Raw genomic sequence first — 25495 nt, 5'->3', positions numbered from 1 at the left:
ACAAATAAATCTATTTGATATTGCCTGCCATTCAAGAAGATTATCCTTGTGTTTAGTGTTAAATGCTGCAGTTACTCCTTCCTTTTTCTGATTGCTATTGCTTGAATATAACATCCTGTATTTGTTATTTAGAAGAATTTCACCAACCATGTGAAATTTTGATTTCAAAATCATGAAATCAAAGAGAGAGAGAGAGAGATTTATTTTATGTAGATCTGCCAAAATAAATCCAGCACCAGCTCTCAAGACTAATAACTTAAACTGAATAACCGCTATGAGAAATCTGGCATGAAAATCAGCAATAAAAGACAAATACTATGAAAATAGGCAGTGAGAACTGAATTCTCAATGGATAACCATCAGCAGAAACAAAATATTTCAGTTTCTTAGCACAATTTTTAGTGAGGTTGGCAAAGTTGGAAATAGATACTAGAATAAGAAAAGATGGTATGATGGGAAGCCTGCTGAAAAAATTTATATGTAATAAGAGTGAAATTATGTAACACTAAATTAGTAGTACAGAAGACAGTGTTCAAATCAATTGTAACTTGTCAATTCAATCTCAGATTTAAGAAATAAAATAGTTGTTTAAAGACTATTGATCAGAGATATGTTGAGAGTTCAGGGAAAAAAAAATGGCATTAATGGTGGAATCATATTCAAAAAATAAAGATATTAGAAAGAAACTTAATGTTGTTAGCAGTGAAGAATATATGAGAACTAATCCAAGGTGGTATAGTCATTAAACAAAATGAGAGGGGAAAGGTTAGCAGAATAGGTGTTTAATGCTAGAAATGGCAGAAACACACTCACAGGAAGACAAGATCTACATGAATTAATACTATTAGTAGTGCCTTAGAAGACGAAATGTGAGATTGACAATACTGGAATTCCTGATAAGTAACAAATCAATTTATAAGAAAAGTGTTGATAGTAGGCATAATAATGCAAACTTGTAGTACTATCATAGACAGTATCCTGTTATGTCCTTTGAGTATAACTGCTGTGAGAAATTTGGTTCATAGCAGTTATATACTGGAATTTGATAATGCTTTCAAACAGTCAAAAAGATACAGAATGTTATAAACCTTTCTCAGAATGTTGGACAACATTTAGCATTCATTGGAAAATATTTATGAATTAAACTGCTGTCCACAGGATAATTTTTTTTAACAATAATGCATTATATTTTTAAAATGTTAAAAAATGTTATGAAATTTGTAACTGGTGTAGGAATTTCTTGAACATAAAATATATACACATAACATATATATAAACATTTTTTTACAATATTTTAAACCTTTTCTGTTGAGAATTCCTGATGGGCGATAAGGCAAAACTATAAAAATTAAGAAATAAGAAAAGTACACTGATTATCACTATTATTACTGTGGTTTTAGTTCAAACATGTTTATTCACCTTAGCAACACTTATTGTCTGCTGTTCCATGGCTTCATGAATGCTTGAACGATCCTGTTCCCTGATGCTGTTAAACTCATCTATGCAACAAATACCACCATCTGCAAGGACCAACGCACCTGCTTCTAACTGCCATTCACCACTATCCTAAAAGAACAAAAAACTAAATTTTAATTTTTTTTTTTAATCTGAATATGGTGCACCTGCCTTCAAATATAACAAAATTTCAGATCTACAAGATATTCCAATATCATGTAGTACTAAATATTAGATACACCAGAACAAGTTTCCAGTATACTGTGAGTGAATCCATAAACTTATATAATAATTAACAAAGGACTCAAGTATTATGATAGCACAAATGGCTACAAGCTAATTCACTCTCTTCAACAGCAATGGCAACACTTAGAATCAACAGTAGACCAGAACAATAAAAATTAATGGGTACATGTTGTTATTATTATTATTATTATTATTATTTTATTTATTTATTATTTTTTTTTTTTGTGGCTGTTCCACAAACTTGTAATGGATCCATGAAAAATTTACATGGATCTCTTTCTAGTTTTAGCAGCCTTACTTAGACCAACTCAACTACAAAGTCTGTGGTATTGTAGTTATCCTATTGCATCACATGCAGTTTTCTTATAGGCACAGAACAGTACTTTAGTACTTCCTGAAATGGCAACTCCACCATTACAAAAAACATATTGTGAATACTTCATGTCTAACACTATTTCAGCTCACCATTTGTAAAAATCCAAGTTTAGAATTCATGTCATGAGTCACAAAATTTCTCTGCATGGATGCTTACAATTTCTTACATGATAACAATAATAGTATTAGTAATAATTAATAAGGTTTTTCTCCTGCCATCAAACACTTTTTCTTTCTTTTTCTTTCATTCAGATTAGGTGACAATACCACATGAGATTAATTCTGGTCACACATTTCTGAATGCTAATAATGCCAAGTTCCTTCTAGTATATTCAATTATTATATCATAATAATTAATATAATTTTAATAATTAATAGTTATATTGATTATTTAATATAACTTTATTAATAAGTTTAATTAATTAAACTTATTAATAAATTTAATTAATTTAATTAATAATCATTAATGACTTCCATTATTTTTAACCAAGATCTTGGATCCATAAATAAAAATTGGTTTGAACACTGTCTTGTGTGCTGCTACTTAAGTGTTTTTACTAATTTCTCTCATATTCCATATAAGTTTATCATTTTTTTCTCTCATGTTTGCTAATCCTGTCATCTAATTCCATATTTAATTTGCCAAATTAAATATCTCAGCTTTTTTGACAATAAAATAGATTGAATGAAAATAGCAGAAATATTGAAAACACAATCTGCATCATGATTTCAATATTTCTGCTATTTTTATTCATCCTGCAGATTTGTACTCTATTTATTTAAGAGTATAACATCACATTGTATAAAGTAATCAGCTGAGAATTAACAACTCCAATTTTGATATCTGATTTAATGGTAATTTCCTTCATAATGTGATCCATACTGATGAACATATGAATAACAGTGGAATGATATATACCCTTGTCTCACACTCGATTTTACATTTTAAAAAAATCATCTTCCTGTACTTCCTTTGATTCTAACTGCTGATTAACAAATCAAGTATAGCCTACGTGTTGCTCGATATAACATTCCATTTACCATAATTAATATTTTGAACAGCTTTTGTCTTGGCACCATGTTATGTCGATTTTCTAGATCAGCTAAACTTAAATACAGACCCAACTTATATTCCCATGATTGTTTCTTTTTAAATCTATTTGTCTTAAAGTAAAAATCTGATCATGGAAAACCTCTATTTATGAACTGTATCCAGCTTGTTCTTCTCTATGTTTTCTTTCCAAAATTTAGCTTTTTAGCTTTTTTTCAAGTATGTTTATATAAATTTACCTAGAATATTCAGTAAGAAAACTCCTCTGTAATTCTCACATTTGGTTTTATTTTTCTTTTTATAAATGGCACCATGAGATCTCTACTCTAATTTGGAATTTAATTTTCTGATCAGGAAAGTTGATCCTTTGGAATGCAGTGTAGCCACTATAAAACTTTGAAACATCCATATTTGAGCAGTTCTGGCAAAATATCATCTATTCTAGTTGACTTCCACATTTTAGGATTTTGATGGCTTTTTCTACCTGATCTCTTTGATTTATGACAGGATCATTGGAACAGAATCCTGTTGCAAGTCAAGGACTGACAGTACTTAATAATGTGATTTTTATTTAACGTATAGCTCACACATGAAAAGTTACATTACAATAATCATTTATATATATATATATAAACATAATACTTAATAGACATATGTATTATAATAATACATAATATAGTCATAAAAGAGACACTCAAAAATAAACTACAACTGTATGTCTAGGTTGATTATCCAATCAACTGCACTTGGTATAGCATGGATGAAGTCCAACAGGTTTCCATTGTATGCATGTTGGGCACATTCTACTGTAATATGATTAATTGTCAGGTGGGATGATCCATTGTTGCACCTGAGTGAGGCAATCATGCCCCATTTGTAAAGGTTGTATGCATATCTGCCATGATTGGTGTGGATTCTATTAAGGGTAGGCCAAGTTCGGATTCTATAAGGGTAGACCACTAATTCATGGAAGTCCCCTGTTGAAGTGTTACACCAGGACATTTTTCCATGTCTCCTTCATGTTAAAACTTGTCTCTGCAAGATTTTTCGCTGTTAAGATTGGGGGGTGCCTTGACTTTAACCTATTTATTTCTAGGGATGGGATGTCTTTGTGGATTGGGAGATCTTGGATTTCGATAATTTTGCTGTATTCATTTAGAAGAAAGTTGGATCTGCGAAGGTGTGGAGGTGAGATGCTGCTTAGCACTAGGAGCCAGTAGGTTTGGGTTGATTTCACTGTTCTAAAAATATGGCACATAGTGGTGTTAAGCTAAGCATCAACCAAGTACACATGGGTGTTGTTCAGCCATGCAAGCAAGTATTCAGCTGCAGAGTAAACGAGACCAAGAGCAGTGCAGCGAAGTGTTGCTGCTGACGCACCCAAAGTTGTTCCACATAATAATGTGATATTTCTATATATTATTAATTTATAGTCATAAAATTTGAAAACTATTTTTTATTGACTAGATTCAAAATATCTCCTTATAATGTGAATATCACTAATCTTTTCTCAACTTGCTCTAATTTCAGTCATAAAAAATGCAAATAAAACGGATTTTAAAAAAATATTGGTGACTGAGTGAAAAATTTTTGCATTTATATAACTTATACAGCTGTTTCTTAAAGATCTGATTGATTATAAGGGTGCTTAAGGATCAAAGCTGTATAAATGAGAGGAGACATCCACATAGCGTTAAAGGAATGTGGAGAACCGACCACGGCTTCTGACCTAATATCCAATCCTCACCTTCTCGTGGTGCACCTGTTGGGTATCTACCTGGATAAGGACGAACGAGGATGTGCTGGCAATTTGGGATTTAGCCGACCAAATAATATTCTTACTGCCTTAAATCAATATACAAAATGATGGTACAACATGACAAAATTTCATGCCAGCTGGAGCGTCACCCGGTTAAACAAAGCCCCTGTTGTTTTCGCCAGGGAACCAGGGCGAAGAGCGAAAAGTCAACTACTGGAACAAATCTGAAAGCCCACCCCAACTCAACATCACCAGAGTTAAAGATCGGTGCTATCAATATAAGAAGCCTGAATGGCAAAGAAATGGAACTAGCTGAGGAATTAGATAAGTACCAGATCGACATAATCGGAGTGACTGAAACAAAAAAGACAAAAACTGGTGAGACCTTTCTGAGCAATAAATACAAAATGTTATATTCAGGAAATGACAATCAAGGAAAAGCAGGAGTAGCCATAGTATTCAACACAAAAAACAAGTGTAATCTTCTTGAATGCCAGGCAGTCTCAAGTAGAGTGATGTGGGCTAATATCAGAATGGTGAATTGGACAATGAGACTTATTTGTGCCTATGGTTCCACAGAATGTTCTACTAAAGTAGAAGTGGAGGAATTTTTTGTTGCTTTAGAGAAAGCAACTGACACAATGAAAAACGAAAAGTTGGTCCTTGTTGGGGATCTAAATAGCAGAGTAGGAAATGATTGTCAGACATACAAAAATATTTTGGAAAAATTTGGAGAAAAGAGCAAAGCTAAAAATAATGGCAAATACCTGTTGGATTTCTGTTCAGGACATGGACTGGTTATTACTAACACCATGTTCCAACATAAAAATGTGCACAAATTCACATGGAGAGAAGAAGCAAGGAATAAGAAAAGTCTTGTTGACTATGTTATTGTTGATAGTGATGTTTTCTCCCTGGTGCAGGACACCAGAGTGTACAGAGGATTTGAAAATATAAGTGATCACTATTTAGTCTTGAGAAGGATAAAATTGAATTTCATATTGAAAAGAATAACATGTAAGAAAGTTTTAAAGCGAATAAAAGTTCAGAAGCTCTCAGATGTGAACTGTACACTAAAATACACAAAGGTTATTCAAGAAAAAATGAAAGAGTTTGAGAACAGAAAACAAACCTTGGAGATTCGATGACAAGCCTTGAAGAAACACTGATTGATTCAGCCAGAGAAGAATGTGGTGAGGTTGTCTGCAAGGATAGAAAAATCAGAACTCCATGGTGGACACAGGAAGTTAAAGAGGCAGTGAAGGAAAAGAAGAAAGCATATCAAAAGTTCCTGTCAAATAAGTCAGCTTGTGCTCTTAGAGAATATAGAGACAAATGTAAGAAAGCGAAACACTTTGTAAAACTAGCTAAACAAAAGTCATGGGAGGACTTTGGCAAGAACATAGAAAATAAATATCAAGAAGGTGGTAAGATATTCTGGAGGTTATTGAAGAAGCTTAGAAATGGAGGAAAGAGTGCTGTAAAAGGAATCAGAGATGATAAAGGTGACATGAAAATGGGAGAAAAAGATATCCTTGAAGTATGGAGTAATTACTTTGAAAAACTGCTAAATGAAACAAGCAGTGATGATAGCACAGTGGTAAAAAAACACTGACCAGGCATGCAGTCAGGAATACATATCCATACTTGAAGTAGAAAAAGCCATCAAAGGCTTGAAATGTGGAAAGGCAGCAGGAGTAGATGATATTCGACCAGAAATGCTGACGTATAGTGGTATAAGAGTCTTACAGTGGCTGCACTGCATAGTTCAGAAAGCCTGGACAGAGGGACGAATTCCCAATGATAGGAGTAGAGCTCACATAGTACCCATATATAAAAAGCAAAATAAAACTGAATGTGAGAATTACAGAGGTATTTCCCTACTGAGTGTTCCTGGGAAGATCTATGCAAGTATACTTGAGAAACGGTTGAGAAGAATTGTGGAAGAAAAGCTTGGTGAAGAACAAGCTGGATTCAGGCCAAATAGAGGCTGTCAGGATCAGATCTTCACTTTACGACAAATAGTTGAGAAAGCATGGGAATATAACAAAGATCTGTATTTAAGTTTTGTCAATCTGGAAAAGGCATATGACAGGGTGCCAAGAGAGAAGCTATTCAATACACTACAGTTATATGGTGTCAATGGGGTATTATATCAAGCAATACTTAGTCTTTATTTGAGTTGTAAGTCAGCTGTTAGAATTGAAGGAAGTAGGAAGATGGTTTAATGTTAAATCTGGTGTGAGACAAGGATGTACATTATCCCCTCTGTTATTCATTATCTATATGGATCATATTATGAAGGAAAGTGGTATTAAACATAATATCAGAATTGGAGATGTTAATGTCAGCGCTTTGCTTTATGCAGACGATGTTATACTTCTAAATAAATCCGCTACAAGTTTGCAAGATTCCCTGACTAAATTGAATAACTATTGTAATAGATATGGTATGAAGGTCAGCATTAAAAAGATAAAGACAATGAAAATATGTAGAATTGTTGAAAATGTCAACTGTGTTGTAAACGGGGGTAACCTGTGGAACAAGTAAAACATTTCAGCTACTTAGGCATGATTTTTAGTGAAGATGGTAAATTAAATATAGAAATAGACAACAGAATCAACAAATCTGGTATGGTAGGAAGTCAATTGAATAAATTCATATGGAATAAGAGAGAAATTAGTCAGAACACTAAATTAGGCTGTATACAAGACAGTGTTCAAACCAGTTTTAACTTATGGATCTGAGAGCTAGGTCAGAAGTAAAACACTTCACCAAAGACTAGAGACCGTAGATATGAGAGTCCTGAGAAAGATTAGAGGCTTGAACAGATGGCATCAATGGCAATATGATATTAAAAACGGGATATTAGGTAAGAACTTGACATTGTCAACATCCAGGAATGCGTTAGCAGAGCTAATCTCAGGTGGTATGGTCACAGAAAGATTAGCAAAACAAGTGTTCTCTGCCAGGTTTACAGGAAAACGACCCAGAGGCAGACCAAGATATAGGTGGATTGATATGGTACAAAGTGCTTTAGATGATAGAAATATAAGATCTGATAATGTTGGAGTCTTGACAAGTAACAGACTGATTTGGAGGAAAATTGCAGATGGGAAGTTAGTAATGATGTAAATTTTTCATGTATTACTATCATATCCTGTACACCCATTGAGGGCACATGTCAGGAATTTGATGATGATGATGTATCTTTAATGCTACTTTAAGTCTGTGACAAATCAAATGTCGTACAGAAGTTTCAAGTTTACCACTAAAGCAGTAATTCAAAGTGAAAAAATAAAGAAGTTAGTTTCACCTTTTTTATGGTATGATAATTACAGCAAAGGATGATGCTGTTTAAATTCATGTTTAGTGATGAAGTTAGTTACTTTTCAGATTAGGTAAGTATCAGAAGCACAAATTGTGCACTTGGGCTCATGAGCAAGGACTCTCCTATCAGGCTGTAGCAAGAATCCCTGAAAGTGAACATGATTTTGATGCTTAGTCCAAAGTAGAAAATGTGTAGATAATTCTTCTTCTTTATCACATTACTATTAGAAGGACCACCTATCTACACATATTTAGAGAACTTGTTGTGGTCATGGTTGTTACAGAACATTTTGCAGGGATTGAAGTTCCAGTAACATGGAGCTTCTACCTGTTACTGCATGAAGTGTGACAATTTCTTCTCAACTAACTATAATAATGTTAGATGAGATGAGCAGGACCAATTCCTCAGTCGTTCAACTTTATCCTCACTTTTCCATCTTTATGAAAGAGGAGAGGACATATGTCAAGAAATTTAATGATCTGAAAGTACAAATATGTGCAGTTGTGCATAATATGCAGAAGTTTAACATATATTAAATAGAGCTGCAGTAAAGATATTTAAATCTGTTTAAACAGCATTGCATAATTTGTTCAGCTATTGAAATGGAATAAAAGATGTATAAAAATATTGTTATATTGTTAAAATTTAAGCTGGCTGTCAGAAAAATATTCTGTTGTAAAGAGAATGAGGCAGCAGTGTTTGTAGTTTTGCTATCAGTAAGACTAGTGAGGGTGTTAAGCCTAACAACACCTCATGGTTAAAGTCACTGATGAAAACAATATATTTTATTTAGGAGCAACAAGAATAAATGAATAAATATGTGCCTCCTTTCATCACGGGAACTAAAGTCATCACTTACAGACATTTTTCTGCATGTTATATCTAAAAGACATCAAGTAAAAAAAAAAACCTCATCTTGAATGTGCCACTGACAAATGCACTGTGTTCACCATTATTAAATGCTCTTTGTTGTTTGTGATATCCAGCTATCATGTTAAGTTATTCACGCAGTAAAAATCACTGTATTATCAGTGATTTTTGCTGTATGAGAGTTTGCTGTACTGTGATATGCTGTAAAAGGAACGAATGTAGATGAGAAATAAGATCTGTAAACAATTTCCTTAAAAATCAAAATTAAATACCACGAAAGAATATTTTTTGTGTGTGTTCACTCGTGAAAACTTCCAAAGGATAAGGCAGGAATCACAACATTTTACCTTTGGTGGAAAAATGTTGTGACTGAAGACTGAAATCACTTTTTGTGATTGATGAATGAAAAAAAAACAATTACCTGACAACTTATTTGACCAAACTGTCAAATAAAAATACAAGTGTTTCAAAATAGTTGTGTTCTTGTTCATTGCTAGACAGTTAGCTAATTCTAGTGAATTTGGTTTCTGTTTTAACAGAACAGAGACAGAATATATTTGAAGGAAGGAAGGCACAGGTACAGATATGGATTTGAAGGAAGAGATATGGACTGACATTCTTTGTGTGTGATTGTGTGCAAGAAAATTTGATACAGTTGGTTGCCATTCCTCTTTGAGAATCTCCATTAATTCAGACTGCTCAAGGATTATTTTGGAAATCATTTTCCAAAGTTCAAGGATGAGATTAGTCAGATTTTCCCATACTACTGACTCTTTTGTATATATTTGATATGTTAACTGACTATGTCTTGGCAGACATTTTATAATTTTTATTATATCCATATTTTTAAGGTTTGAATGTGTGTGCAAGTGAGTACAAGGGTCATTATTTAAAATAGTTTTAATATTTTTTACATAGAATTTATAATTCATTTACACATGCACTGATAATAAAATGTTGGAAAGACATAGTTTTATTTTATTTAAATGCCTAAAAACTTGATCTTAATTTCCAAGAGAGAGTACGCATGCCATAGTGAAACAGCAAATACATGGGCCTGGAATAAGAATGATTAGTTAAAAAGGAAAAAAAGTTTACACATTCAGTTTCAATGACACATCATTTATGACAGGCTCAAGAAGTAGATTAATATAAATGGTGCAGCTATGACAGCATATAAACCGTTATCACAACCAAAGAAGAAATTTAATGCTGTGCTATTAGAAGTGAACAATGGAATCCTTAACTTATAACTCTTAATAAGAACTCAGTACATGTCCTGCTTAAATAATTTGATTGCTTACCATCTGTAGAGGATCTTTAGAGACAGAAGCATTTATAATCAATCAGGTCTTCATGAAATATCTTTATATAAATCTGTATATATTTATATAAATAAATAATGTGTGTGCTTATTTTTTTATTTTTATTTTTTTAAGGAGCATTTTTTATTTTTATTTTTTTAAGGAGCATCACCTTAACTGCCGAAACTGTAAGTCCAGCACTGGTGCTGCCAATTCCAGTTGTAAGGACTGAGCGAGAACTCATTTTAGCTGCATACTTCAAGAACTGAGATTTACCTGTACCTGAAATGTAAATAGTACTTTATTTATTTAAATATGCAAAATTGGGAGAGAAGAAAAGAAATTGCAATAAATAAATAAATAAAAATAAAAAAAAGGTAGGAAATTAGACTTTAAGGTGCTAGATTAATAGAATGCTACTTTCCTACATCACAAATATTACCACCTCCCAGACACAGCTGTTAGCGTCATGAAATATTTTATACATGTTTGATAAATTGGAGTAGATTACTTCTCTAAAAATAATAATAATAAATTAATAAGTAGAATTTTATCTAATGTGCTGTGAGCATCCTCACTACTTTGCACTGAGCAACACAAGCATAAATAATACAAATGATTAACAATATTAGACATAGCATTATGAAGTGTAGTAGAATGGCAGTCTTAATTACAACTAAATCCCAACAAGAACTAAGTAACAAAAAGTTTTTTTTCTTTTTTTAAAAAAAAGGAAGAAATAAATGTGACTGCAAACCCAATTAACAGTGATGAGAAGCATTAAGAAATATGCTTTTCTGATATTGAAGCCAAGCTAATTCATCAGATACATTCTAATCTAGACAACGTTGTAATGTTTTATAACTTACACTGTATGATCTTTCTGTAAGAAATCTGAAGAAAGAAAGAAATTTCTGTAAGAAATCTGAAATCTCATATTTCTATGTGAGACTTCAGTTTTCTCTGTGCAAACTGTGTCAGGAGGTAATTGTAAACCCTCCAAGTCCACACTGTTCTGACTCATGATACTAAATATATTTATTATGTTCTTCATGTCATATCAAAGGTATTAATAAATGTCAACAATATGTAGGATCTTGGTGTGTGTGTGTGTGTATATATATATATATATATATGGAAAAGCTTTAATGACTGTTACCGAGAGATAAAAAGATGACAAGATATATTTAAAAAGATACTACTAGTTTACTAGTTTCGTTGAATAGATCAACATCCTCAGATATCACAATCAAAGAAGTATATAAAAAATTACAGAGACTTAAAATTCTAATAACAGAACAAGTATAAAAAGACAGTAGCGTGTTTGAAAAACAAATGCGAGTATGAGTTCCAAACAAACGTATACTACGCGCTGTCGCGAGCGCGCCAGTACTGAACAGAAGCAACGTGTGCATCAGAGAGATTGTAACTCAGGCTGTTGTTGATATGAGAGGAATCTAGAGAAATTTCCCTGGATTCGACAATCTTTCTTTCAAGTTCATCATAGCACACATGGATGTTAGAAGTTTGAGTCCAGTTTACAATGTAATCTTAAATATAATCAGGATAGCAAAACTTCTCATTTTGACTCTACCTATCTAAAAAAAGTTGTCATCAATAAGTCTTCCCATCAATTATCTTTGGCAGAAGAAAGCATACTTGCTAAAGGTCTCAACTTTGTCACTGCTCCTACATCCATCCCTAGAGAACTTCTCTTAACAAAGATAGAAAAGGCAGCTTCTTTATTACCAAACAAAGAAGCTAACCTCCTCTGTATGGAAGCAATTTTCTCTATAAATAAAGCTAGACCTCCACCTGACAACATTTCTTACTCTGAAAGGACAGCTATCAAGTCCTTAAAAGATAATAGTAACATAGTTATCCTTCCGGCAGACAAAGGGAATGCATCTGTCATCTTAAACAAGTCTGATTACCATAATAAAATCTTGGAACTTTTAAATAGTGATACTTACTCAGAAATTGCTAGTGACTCTACGATGGAACTACACAATAGAACTAATAATTTATTAAAAACCACCTTAGAGTTACAAAGAAACATTCGGCTTTCTCTTAGGTCACTTCATCCCTTGATACCTCGACTGTATGGTCTCCCCAAGATTCACAAAACTAACTGCCCACTCAGACCTATAGTTGAGGGCATACACTCTCCTACTTATAATCTCTCCAAATATCTCGCGAGTTTTCTAAGAAATCTTTCTGGAATTTACTCTTCACATGTTAAAAACTCTGCAGATTTTGTTTCTAAAATCAAGGACATCAAACTTAAAAAAACAGATTTAATGGCCAGTTTTGATATTGTTTCTCTCTTTACAAATGTACCTGCTCAAGAAGTCCTCGATCTTCTCAAGAACAAATATCAAAAAACTCTTTGCTCTTCTCTCCCATTGCATAAAGTCAGGACACTTCAAATATGATAATAAGATCTACTTACAAAACTCAGGTCTGGCTATGGGCAGCCCACTCTCTCCGATTCTCGCAGATATATTTCTCAACGATTTTGAAGAAAAAGCTATTAACTCCTTTCACTTTAAACCAAAAGTCTGGTACCGCTATATTGATGATATTTTCCTCATCTGGGAAGACGGTGTCAATAACCTCTATTTATTTTTAGACCACCTAAACAAGTGCCATGAAAAAATCTCTTTCACCTTCGAACTGGAATCAGATGACTGCCTTTCCTTTTTAGACCTCAAACTTACCAGATGTGCTGAGAACATTAAAATCTCAATTTTTAGAAAGCCTACTCATACTGATAGATACCTTCATGCTTCCTTCCATCACTATCCCCCACAAAAATGTGGTATTATTTCCACCTTAGCTCACCAAGCCAAATCATTACTTACAGAAGAAAGAGAAATTGAAAATGAGCTCCTTTTTCTTAAAAAAACTTTTATTAACAATGGTTTCTCTCCAAAGAAAATTGACAAATTTCTTTCCCCCAGGCACTTAACTACTTCTGAAGCTCCCTCTTCCCCAAGAGCCTTCATCTCCTTGCCTTACATCAGCTCTCTTTCACCAAAACTGGCCAAGATTCTCAAGAAATTTAACTTCAAAACTTGCTTCACTACGCTTCCAAAACTTCGTTCATTACTTAGCAAACATAAACAGAAACATCTTCCTACTCAGTTTCCAGGAGTGTACAAGATTTTGTGTGATTGTGGAAAGCCATACTATGGACAGACTGCTAAATCCATCCCTCTACGTTTGGATGAACACTGTAGAGATATCTCCTATAACAGGACTAGAGCTAGCGCTCTCTCTAGCCACGTTCTCTTTTCAGCTAACGCAGACGAAGGCTGCCAACACATTGTAAACTGGACACAAACTTCTAACATCCATGTGTGCTATGATGAACTCGAAAGAAAGATTGTCGAATCCAGGGAAATTTCTCTAGATTCCTCTCATATCAACAACAGCCTGAGTTACAATCTCTCTGATGCACACGTTGCTTCTGTTCAATACTGGCGCACTCGCGACAGCGCGTAGTATACGTTTGTTTGGAACTCATACTTGCATTTGTTTTTCAAACACGCTACTGTCTTTTTATACTTGTTCTGTTATTATAATTTTAAGTCTCTGTAATTTTTTATATACTTCTTTGATTGTGATACCTGAGGATGTTGATCTATTCAATGAAACTAGTAAACTAGTAGTATCTTTTTAAATATATCTTGTCATCTTTTTATCTCTCGGTAACAGTCATTAAAGCTTTTCCATAATATTCCAACCGAGTAAAAATGAATTCTCATAATATATATATATATAGGATTTAAGTGGAGTAAAACAACTCTCATGCCACAGGTAGTATGCCCATAAGCTCTCAATCACTTTTAAAACTTTATGAGCGTTTTGAAGTAAACACTTGAAAATTTATAAAATGCACAGACTTAAAGACAGACTGAAAATTGTATTGGGAGGGCACATGGTTTCATACTACCAGAGTTGACTTGGAACAATAATAAACTGATGGCTGGTTTATTTAACATTATATTAAAAGAAAATTATACTAAACATCAATTATGTTTTATACTATGTAGGATCAACTCAATTAAAGTAAAATTCTCTAGCTGAGAGCACAATTATTGGAATGGAAATAATTATACCATATATTATAGTAATATAAATAAGTTTTTTTATTATTACAATCTAGTCTGAAAACTCACGCTAGAGGCCCATAATAACTATTATTTGTACAATACTTATTATACTTCCTGAACTCAATCACTTACAACCTTGACAATCCATTCTACTCAATCACCACTCTCTAAGCAAAAAATCTGTTTCAAGTTAACCTAGCCAAGAACTGTTCAACCTTATTCCTGAGACTTCTGTCATTAATATACATGCACTGCAACACACTTGGACCCATAGGTATCCTAAAATCTTTTAATGAGTGTCCTGTTCATATATGACATCTGGGAGACTGCATTCAGCATTCTATGATCTTTCCCAATAACACACGCTCACTTCAAGGGAGCCTGCATACATTCTCCCTAAATAGCTTTAGTTTCTCTAATTTTGTGCATTCATTCTCTCACTAAACAAAACTTTTTCCAGAGCCCAGCTCCACATCCATTCAAGTACAACATAATGTATGTATATATTAGGAACAATGTTTTTATGGCTAATTTTATACCTGAATCAAAAATTATTACTATGTACTAGTTTCATCTTCTCCCCAACATGTGAATGTATAAATAAAATAAGAAATTCCCACAAATACACCAAACACACTGATCACTACTACAAAAGAAGACTGCTCCAACTCTATGCATGCTTTGTTGGAGTTAGATATGTGCACATCTCTGTGTGGTTGAATCAATGTAGCTAGAACAATTTGATAAGATCTTTGTATATTTGAAAGAGTTTTTTCTTGGTCTCATAGTAAACATTAGTGTACCAGCTGTGAAGTACTCTGAATTACTTTGTGGCAAAAGTAAATTGGGAAAATGGTTTTCATTGAGGCCAAATTTCCTCAATGAAATTTTATTATGTTTATTCAACATAAAACAGTAACACAAATCCTTTCACACTAGATATTCACACCTGAAATAAAGTCCTTGAGAAAAAATAACAATATCAAAAATCATGTCAATAAATAACAATATCAAACAGTTCTATGCATATATTTTTTTCCATTCTGGTATAAAATTAGTTATATACATTAGTACAGATTCTCTATAGAAAATTTCTAGGGAACACACACAGAGAGAGAGAGAGAGAGAAAACTATAGTTTAGGTCGATTAACAAAGTAAGTGGCAAGAAATAGATAAAAGAAATTGTTGGAAAACAGAACAAAGGAAATGGCTGTAGAAATTTTTTTTTCCAAGTTGGTTATAAATTAAATTAACTTGCCAAGATTATATGCAAACTTTGTTTGCTTACACTTGGATAAAGGATTAAACAAAAATATAATTTCTTGGCATTTTTAATGTTAAGGAAATGGCTGGAATTCATGCACTCACAATAGAACACAAAAGACTGGAGGAGCCATATACAAAGCACACAAAATAACAACAAAAAAAAGTACAAATGCGAACAACAATGGGAGACATACGAAAGAGGATGAAAAATTCATAAATAATGTTTCAATTTTCAAAATGTTAAATTAGTTTGAAACCTATATGACATTTTCATAATAAATTAAATATGTGTGAAGTGTGTGTAATTAAAACAAAAATAACCTAAAAGCTTCAGCAGTTGAGTTTATAAATGATCACTTCCAATTATAAAGGAAAGGACACAAGTGATGAATAATTAACTTGTATCATTCAGTCTAAGGAATTAGCCCAGCTAGTTTGAAAAAGTCAGCTTCCAAATTAGACAGAGATAATGATTAGCAGTTGGCATAAGTTAATATTGTTCTGATAAAACTATAAAGTAAGACATATAGTGCAGCAATATAGAGCTTTTTTTTTTCATTTGAGGTTTAAATTATGAAGTTTGAAAATTTAATTCTTTATCCATAAAGTAAAAAATTTCCAATAAAGAACTTTTCAAAGACAAAATGAACCATTACAAAAGCTCTGAATTAAAGGAATAATGTAATTCCACATAGTCTTTTAAGAAATGCAAAGAACCGACCAGGTGAGGATTAGACTATTGGCTAATCCTCACCTTCTCGTGGTGCACCAATTAGTAGGCATCTGCTTGATACTGAACAAATGACGGTGGGCTGGCAATTTGACAATGTTTGGATTTCATAGCAGCTGGGACATTTGGCCATAATAGAAAAGAAGTGCAACTGGAAGAAAAATTAGAGAATTACCATGCCAAAAACATTATACCAAGCTTTATGTTGAAACACCATTTTCAACATAAAATTGTGCATGTTCACATGGAGAGAGAGAAAATAAGAAATAAGAAAAGTCTCACTGAATATGTTAATGTTACTGTTGCTAATGATATCTTCACAGTGGTTCAGAACACAAGTATACTGGGAGTTTGAAATAGAAAGCAAAAACACCATTCAGTTATGAATGGGATAAAAATGAATTTCATATCAAAAAAATAACTGTTAAGAAAGTTTTAAAAAGAATCAATGTCAAGCAGCTTTCAAAGGTGAACTGTAGACTCAAATATGCAAACAAAATTCAAGAAGAAAAAAAAATAATGAAAGCGTCTGAAAAGAAGAACCAAACTTTGGAATAAGTAACAGACCTCCAAGAAAATATTGATTAATGCAGCCACAGAAGCATGTGATAAAGTTGTCTGCAAGAATAGAAAAATCCTTGTAGACAAAATCATTGAAAAATGGAAAAGAAAAAGCCATAGAAAGCAAATAAGTCAGCATGTTCTCTGAGAAACATAGTGAAAAATATAAGAACACTGTGTAAAAGTAGCTAAACAAAATCATGGAAAGATTTTGGTAAGAATACAAAACATAAATATCAAGAAAGTGAAAAAATATTCTGGAGGCTATTGAAAAAGATTAGAAATACAGAAAAAAGTACTGTAAAAGGAATCACAGGTGACAAAGGTGACGTGAAAACTAAAGATATTCAAGATTCTGGAGTAATTACTTTGAAAAATTGCTAAATGAAACAAGAAGCAATAGAACGGAGGTAGAAATATTCAAAAAAAGATGTGATCAAGAAGGTTGACTGAGTGGTTAGTATACCTGCCCTCTAACCAACAGGTTCGAATCCTTAAATGGGAATGGATGTTTGTGATTCTCTTTAGGTGAGAGATGAATCTCATCACCTGGTGTGTGAGACTACCACCCTGCTTATTGGAGGCCTGAAGTGGCTTGGAAAGTTCCATGTTTGGTCTATAGAGAAGGGTTTCCAAATTAGTAAAAATAAATTTTAAAAAATACAAAAAATATATAAAATTGATAAAAAATAGAGGGAAAAAATACCCCCACCCAGGTACAAATGTACTACAGGTTTACTAATAACATTTCATGGGTAGAAACCACATATAAAAAAGGCCATTAAGACAACTGAAATGTAGAAATGCAGCTAATATTCAACCAAAAATATTCAAATATGAAGTATATAAGTTCTACAGTGACTTGCACTACATAATTCATATGGCTGGTCAAAGAGTTGAATTCCAGATGACTGGAGTAGAACTCTAATAATACCCACCTATAAAGAAAAGGGAAATAAATCAAATGTGAAAATTACAAAGGAGGTTTGTTTTTGAGTGTTCCAGGTAAGATTTATCCAAGCATGCTTAAGAAGCTAAGAAAAATTGTGAAGCTTTTTGTGGATAAGAAACATGTTAAACATCTAAAGTCCAGTATAAATTCCACATGGAGACTGTTGATCGATTATTTCAGTGAGTTTAAGCCTCTACTAGTTTTGCATAAATTATAGTACACTTCATCAGGAGAGTGAGCTAAAAAATATTATTATTAAGAGAGACCTCCAGGGAGTCAGAAACTCATCAAGGGAGACCACATACTACACACACACCAGCTATCATATTTATTCTTCAATTCATTCACACTGCTTGCACTCACAACATCCAATGGCAATCCATTCCAATCACACACTGCCCTCTAAGAGAAAAAAATCTAGCCTTCACCTCCCTTCTTAGTGGCCTTCATTCTCAGCTTCCAAAGGATGATCTCTTGTCCTTTCCCCCACCCTCCATAAATTGAAAAATTCCATCAATTGAAATCCTGTATGACCCTTTCAGAAGTTTGTAAGTCTCAATCATATCACCCCTCTTTCTCCTGTTTGTTACTGTTTGCAGTCTACAAATTCTCAATCTGTCTTCATAATCAGTATTCCACAATCCTGATAACATTTTTAACACTCTCCTTTGTACTCTCTCTCTCTCCAGTATATCACAATTACAACAGAAAACAGGAGACAAGACCTGCACACAATAGTCCAAGTAAGGTCTTATCAAGGCAGCAAGGAGACAAAATAACATCCTTATTTTATTAAGGAGGCAAAATAACATCCTTATCTTTACATGTGAAATATAATGACAGAGTTAAGCCAGAAGCAAATTAATGGAAACAGTAACACAGAATAATTGTTACAATGAGATAAAGCAAAAAAAGTATCAACCAGTGAAATAAAAGATGGGCATAGAAACAAACTAGACATGCATTGAGGAGAGAGAGAGAGAGAAATGAGATTCCAAAAATAGATTTGATATGGACCTGAAAAAAAAAAAGGGGAGGTTACTAACTTGGTAGAAGAATGACAGAAAATGAAAGGATGGTTGGGGAAACTTCAGAATTAATTGCAAAAGATAGAGGTGAACTAGGGAAGACAACTGTCAGCCTTATGTGCCATGGGAACACAAAGAGAATAGGTAGGTAAGTATGACTCTTGGTTAGGTTTAAGTTTGTGCTCCACTAAAAATTCAATCAAGATATCATTACTACTAAATACTTTGTGTAAGAAAACTTTTGCAGGAGCTTTAGCTATCTTACTAATTATTAAATACATCATGTATGTAAACTTATACCTTTGTTTTGTGACATTGTCTTTTCAAACAGAAAGGCATATTCCTAACATTAATATTGTATAATATTCAAGTATGCTAAGTGATGCCAGAAGCAAATTAATGGAAACAGTAACACAGAATAATTGTCACGAGACAATACAAAAAAAGTATCAACAGTGAAATAAAAAGATGAACATAGAAACAAACTAGATATGTACTAAGAAGAGAGAGAGAGAGAGAGATGGGATTTCAAAAATAGATTTGATATGGACATGGGAAAAAAAAGAAAAAAAAAGGGAGGTAATATACAAGATAGTCCGATAAGTTTCCACCCAGACTAACTTTTAGCGTTGACAGAAAGAAAACAACTGTGTCACGTTTCAACATAATCTCCCTTCACTTCAACAAACCTTTCACATCTTTGAATTAACATTTCTATGCCCTCCAAAAAAATAGTTTGTACTGTCTGCAAAATGGCCTAAAACTGCATCTTTCACCTCATTGTCATTTGCAAATTTTCTTCCTCGAAAGTCTTTCTTCAGTTTCAAGAATAGGTAGTAGTCAATGGATGCTAGGTCTGGGCTGCTGTGTAGGTATTCAATCTCCTGGAAGCCACAGTCCTTCACTGTAGCCTTCACGACAATAGCTGTATGAACTGGAACTTAGTCATGAAGCAGGTGAACACCATGAGTTAGCATTCCTCATCTCTTCTCCTTTGTGGCATCACGCAGTTTGTGCAGGAGTGAAGCATAATATTCTGCATTCATGATGGTATCCCTTTCCTTGAAGTCAATCAAGAGAATTCCGCAGCAATTCCAAAAAATTGTTGCCATAATCTTCTTGATGCACTGTGTGACCTTTGCTTTTCTCGGCAGTGCTTCACCTGGTTTGTGCCACTCCATGGATTCCCTTTTGGAAAGAAGATCATAATAAAGGACCATGGTTTCATCCCCAGTGATAATGGATTCCAGCACTTCTCTCTGATTCCCTTGAAAAAGCTCTAAAAACTTGCAAGAACAGATTACACGATGCTCCTTCTGAATTGAAGTTGAAGTCAGGTTCACCCAACTTGCACTGACCTTCATCGTGTGAAGCTTCTCGTGAATGATGTGAAAGATGGTTGTTATAGAAATCCCCAACCTTGCTGAGATTTTTTTGAGCTTCAGCTGTCTGTCATTGAGCAGTTCCTCCTCAATAAGAGAAACATTTTCCTTAGTCATCACAAGGATCATCTTCGATGCTCTCTCTTCCTAGGCAAAAGTGTTTAGCCCATTCCTTCGTAGTGGAATATGAAGGAGAAGCTTCTCCATAAACACCATCCAATCACTGTTTGATAGCACTTGGAGAAAGCCCTGCTTTGGTGAAAAACTTTATTACAACGCAGTACTCAATTTTTAACATTATAGCCACTTAGAATGCCACATGTTAATCAAACAAGTGTCTCCACCTGAATGATGCAGGTAGAGAGTTCAAACTGGTATGCTAAGGTCCTCATATATGGTGCTATCTGTCACATCCAGCATTTTAAAAATAGTGTAAATTTTGTATGTCAGGCCAGAAACTTTTGGAACCTATCTTGTAGCATGCTTTTATCTATTAATTGAATTTTATTTTCACCAAATATGAATTTTTAGTCAAAGGCTGATCATGTCATTATAGCATATTTTATTGTTGTGTCTATATCTGTCTGTGATGGATTGTTGATTTGTTTAAGATTGTTGATCTTGAAAGTACTAGTTCTTTAAATCTGAGTGATATGCCAGCATTTGATATAGATGAGATCAATATTTATTAAGTTGATTTATATTCTTATTGTGTTTTAAGTAACATTTTTGAATATTTCTACAATATGAGTGTTTCTACCAACTGTAGTTAGTTACCTGGATCACCGACAAGCAACAGATGAGATTCTCCTCTTACTTTGGTACCATTTTCATCTATTTTCTGTTAAAAAATAAATAACTGCCATTAGATGTATAATAAAAAATGCCTGAAAACTAATTGGAATATGCAATTTTCTAAAAATGGTACAATTGGTTTTTATTTTACATAAAAACCAATTGTACCAATTGTAAAATAAAAATTTGTTAAATTTGATTTACATTTTTTTTTACAGAAACCTTCTTTTCAATTAAATATTTTAAAAATAATGCACATATTTACATTCTTCTTTCTTGCTTGCTTGCTGAACCTCTAAGGTTCTTTGCTGAGAGCTCTTTCCACTTCAGCTAAGTCTTCTAGATGTTATCCATCCAACATACCATGGTCTTCCATTAGGCCTCATTTTGAGTCCTTGTTTAAGCATTTTGTCCTCTCCCCCCATTCTTTCGTGTTCGTTCTTTAGTAATGTTCATGAAAAGAATGCTTTGATTAGTGGACCTTTGATGTGTCAAAAAGCAGAAGAACTTGCAAAAAACAATAGGCAAAAAAAATTTCACTGCAACTGATGGATGGTTTAACAGGTGGAAAAAGTGAGAGAATATTGTGTACAAGCATATTCATGAAGAAAAAAGTACTGATTCTTTATCAGCTGACACCAAGTGGCCAAAAATTGTTGAATATGCAGACGAAACAGGACTCTATTTTCGTGCAATGCCTGAGCATACTTATATTTGATCTTTCTGATCAAAGGGCTTGGTCTATACCGACTGAGCTATGGAGGATCTGGCCATTATATAATTACTCTATATGAATTCAAAGAAAATTCTTTCACTTTCTCACTCTCATAGTTAAATTCATAAGGAAATAAAATCAAATAATGAAAAAAAAAAAAAAAAAAAACAGAGTATTCAGCAGAAAATTCTGAGTTTTACTTTGCCATATGAAAACTCCCTTTGCAGCATTTCTTTTATTGTTTTTACTCATTCTTTCACTCTGCCTTATCTCTTGAATTCCTTAGAAAATACAAAATTAAAAGTCATCACTTAACTAACATACTTGCATATGTCTTCTTTCAGTAAGCAAGTTTCCTTAAGCACATTTTCCTTTAATTTTTTGGAAGTAGGCATGAAGAGTAATTAATCAAACAATATGAATGCATTAACTAAGCAGTTCCAAATGCATTTCCAATAAAAGGAACTTTACTGCAGATTTAATCTTGCTTCTTGAAACATATACTACTTACTTCTCATATACGAAAGCTTGATAAATTATACTGTCCTTCAATTATTTGATCTTTGACTTTATTTGTCCTTCAATTATTTGATCTTTTGATTATTTGATATTATCTTAGCATTTCCTCTTTGAAAAGTAGTTAAAGATGCATATAAACACTTTTCTGATATCAGAGAACTTAATTTGATAATTTATTATACCTTTTCAACTCTCCTTCCCTGCCATGCTTGCCTACTCTTTGCTCACTAGCATTCTTGTTACCCAGCAACAGCTGTTCTAAAAACAACTAATGCACATGCCCAATACCAAGTTCAAAATGAAACTCAAGTGACAAAATGGCTGCTGTTACTACAATGCTCATATGTCATACAGTAATAATACATGATATACAGACACTAGTATAAACAAACATACAATAATATATATATACATATATATATATATATATACATCATTTCTATGTCATTCCTTAAGGATTACAAAATTTGGAGCTAGTTAACTACTTATAACTACATTTAAGTCTCCTTTATTAAGCTATCATTTTACCACATGGTGGTTATGATAATACTAACCTGTACAATCGCATTACAAAATGTGAACACATTCATATATATTTTTAGATTACTTTATCATATACCAACTGTTACAACAACAACACAAAAAAACCCATATTCATCATAAATGAAATTTTTACTCAGCGTATATAATACTGGAGAAAAATGAACATAATAAGCAAACCAATTATATGAGATTTTTACATATCCTCATGGACCTATGAGTCCAAAGAGAAATAGATGATGCGTTTAGCCTATTATTCAGAGTTCTGCGAAGAGAAGAAACAAGCTACAGTTATATCTCGAAATTTCATACAGAAGGTTAAATGGCCAAATTAAATTTTTTTTTTCTATTTTCTCATACTGTTTATACTTCCATTATATTACTTTGTTAATAATTACATCCTGAAATCTAATTTCTGTTTGCATCCTGAATGAAATAACATGGCAATGCACTACTACATATGCATACTGTATAAACGTGTAAGCAATAGGATGTAGAGTTAATAGGTGAGAGGTTAAATCCAACTAATGTCAAGTTTACAGAACTTAACTCTTACATAAGTCAGGGACTGTTCTGTATATATGAAACTATTTAATACAGTTGAGGTTAATAATTTCCCAAACTTAAAGGCAGTCATTACAATTAAGATTTGACCAATGAAGTAAGGCTTTTGCACTTTCCTTGAATAAACATTCATATTTATAAAAAGTTCTATGTAAAAATTTGATATTATCCCAGTGGATCCTGTGGCTAGTGTTGTCAACTCCATGTTGAGTAAGACTCAATTTATGAGGTTTGATAAGTCAGATATGATTCTAATGCTCTGAAATCTATTTTTTAATTGATCTTCCTGCTTGTTCATAATAAGACACATAGCAAGAGCACGGAACTTGGTACAAAGGACAAACTTTCGCCAATGCTGTTACCTGGAGTTTAACATCATAATTGAAAGTTTGTTCTTTGGAGAACATAAGGGATTGTGAATTTGACTGATAGGTTTGAAGGTAGCGGAGTTAGTATTTCCTCACAACCTTTGTTGCACATTCAGAAATGCCCTTAACATAAAATATAGAAATTCTGTGGTTCTTCTTCCACTGAATGATGTACAGGAAGACTATTAATTACTTTTTGTGTTAGTTTTGGGTTATAACTGTTTAATAAGGCCATTTGTTTGACAGTTCCCAACTCTTGTTGGAGAGATCCTACAGAGGAGCAAATTTGGCTCCTCTGTAGGATCTCAGTGGATACTCTCAAACAAACTATTATTATTACATGACCCCTCCAGGGAATTCAAAGACTCCGAGAGAGGGCACCTACTCTAAAACTTTCTGTCTCCACTAACTACAATGACCCACCATCTACATCAACGCCATCTACTGCCAAACACCACCACTAGTATTTTTACAATGACAAACATCCATGCCCACAGCAGGATTCTAACCCACAGCCTCTTCACTGGAGAGCGGACACGCTAACCACTCGGCCAGTTACGTGATTGATTATTAGAACATAATCAATCATGTTCCTGTGAATACCATCAGAGGAGACCTAAGTGTATTTGTAAATATACTTGTGCTTGAAATAAATGGTTATTCTGAGTTCATTTAGCTTATATACCTGGAGGAGTCTCTCACCATTACTGTGATTATGAATTCCCAACAGTTCTGTTACGCTTGTCTAGTAATTGAAATCAGTGCCAACCTTAGCATTCAAATTCCCTAAAATAACTTATTATCAACTTTCTTAAAACTGCCTAGTATATATTGCAGATCGTTTAACAAGCACTCTTTCTCTCCGTCATCTGAATCCTCAGTAGGGGCACAGAAATTAACCACATTCATATCTTTAATCCCAGTTTTAAATTTATCACTTAGGAGCCTTGCATTAATACAATTATATCCAAGAAGAGCATGACTTGCATTTCTATTAAGTAATGCAAATGTTTGCCTCATATCCAGAGTATATGAATTGAGTGATATCCTTCCAAATGTCAGCTTTAACTAATTCATCTTACACTGCTCAAAACAATTAGGGGATATTTTAGTTTCTGTCCGATAATTATAAATTTCTGCAAATAATTATAACTATTGGGTACTTATACATGAATAAATATTTCTTACTTATGGATAGGGTATAATTGATGAGATATTGTTTAAATAATCGATATTTATTACAAATTTAACAAATTATACATTTTAGCACGAAATAATTTTAACAAGAATAACAACAAGAATAGCAAAAATGCTTTTAATTTTTTTAATGGGGCATATGTTCCCCATTAATAGCCAAAACAGCGGTACATCTTGATTGCATGGACGGGATAAGAGGATCAAAACAGTTCTTGTGGGATGTTTCCCCACTGTTCTGTGAGAGCAATTTTGAGCTCTTGAAGCGATCGTAGTGGCACCAGTCGAGCAGAAATGTGCCTATCTAAAGTATCCCAGGCATGTTCAATTGGATTGCAATCCGGTGAACAGGCAGGCCAGTCCATTTGTTC

At 33.2% G+C, this 25495-nt stretch overlaps 1 protein-coding gene across 2 annotated transcripts in view; it reads right to left on the bottom strand.

The window, feature by feature from the left end:
• LOC150098209 (uncharacterized) overlaps positions 1 to 25495 on the bottom strand; it is a 271336-nt gene that overhangs the window by 121848 nt on the left and 123993 nt on the right. For both annotated transcript variants that reach the window (XM_090406181.1, XM_090406182.1), the window contains exons 9-11: positions 21207 to 21270; positions 10564 to 10673; positions 1420 to 1566 (exon numbers count right to left, since the gene is read on the bottom strand). In XM_090406181.1, the coding sequence (XP_090262307.1) occupies positions 1420 to 1566; positions 10564 to 10673; positions 21207 to 21270 (321 nt within the window). The remainder of the gene's footprint in view (positions 1 to 1419; positions 1567 to 10563; positions 10674 to 21206; positions 21271 to 25495) is intronic.

The sequence above is a fragment of the Typopeltis vanoorti genome, chromosome 16 (assembly GCF_054136105.1).
Source record: "Typopeltis vanoorti isolate ZY-2024b chromosome 16, IOZ_Tvanoo_1.0, whole genome shotgun sequence".
Classification (NCBI taxonomy): domain Eukaryota; kingdom Metazoa; phylum Arthropoda; class Arachnida; order Uropygi; family Thelyphonidae; genus Typopeltis; species Typopeltis vanoorti.
This window is presented reverse-complemented; position numbering and strand designations above follow the sequence as displayed.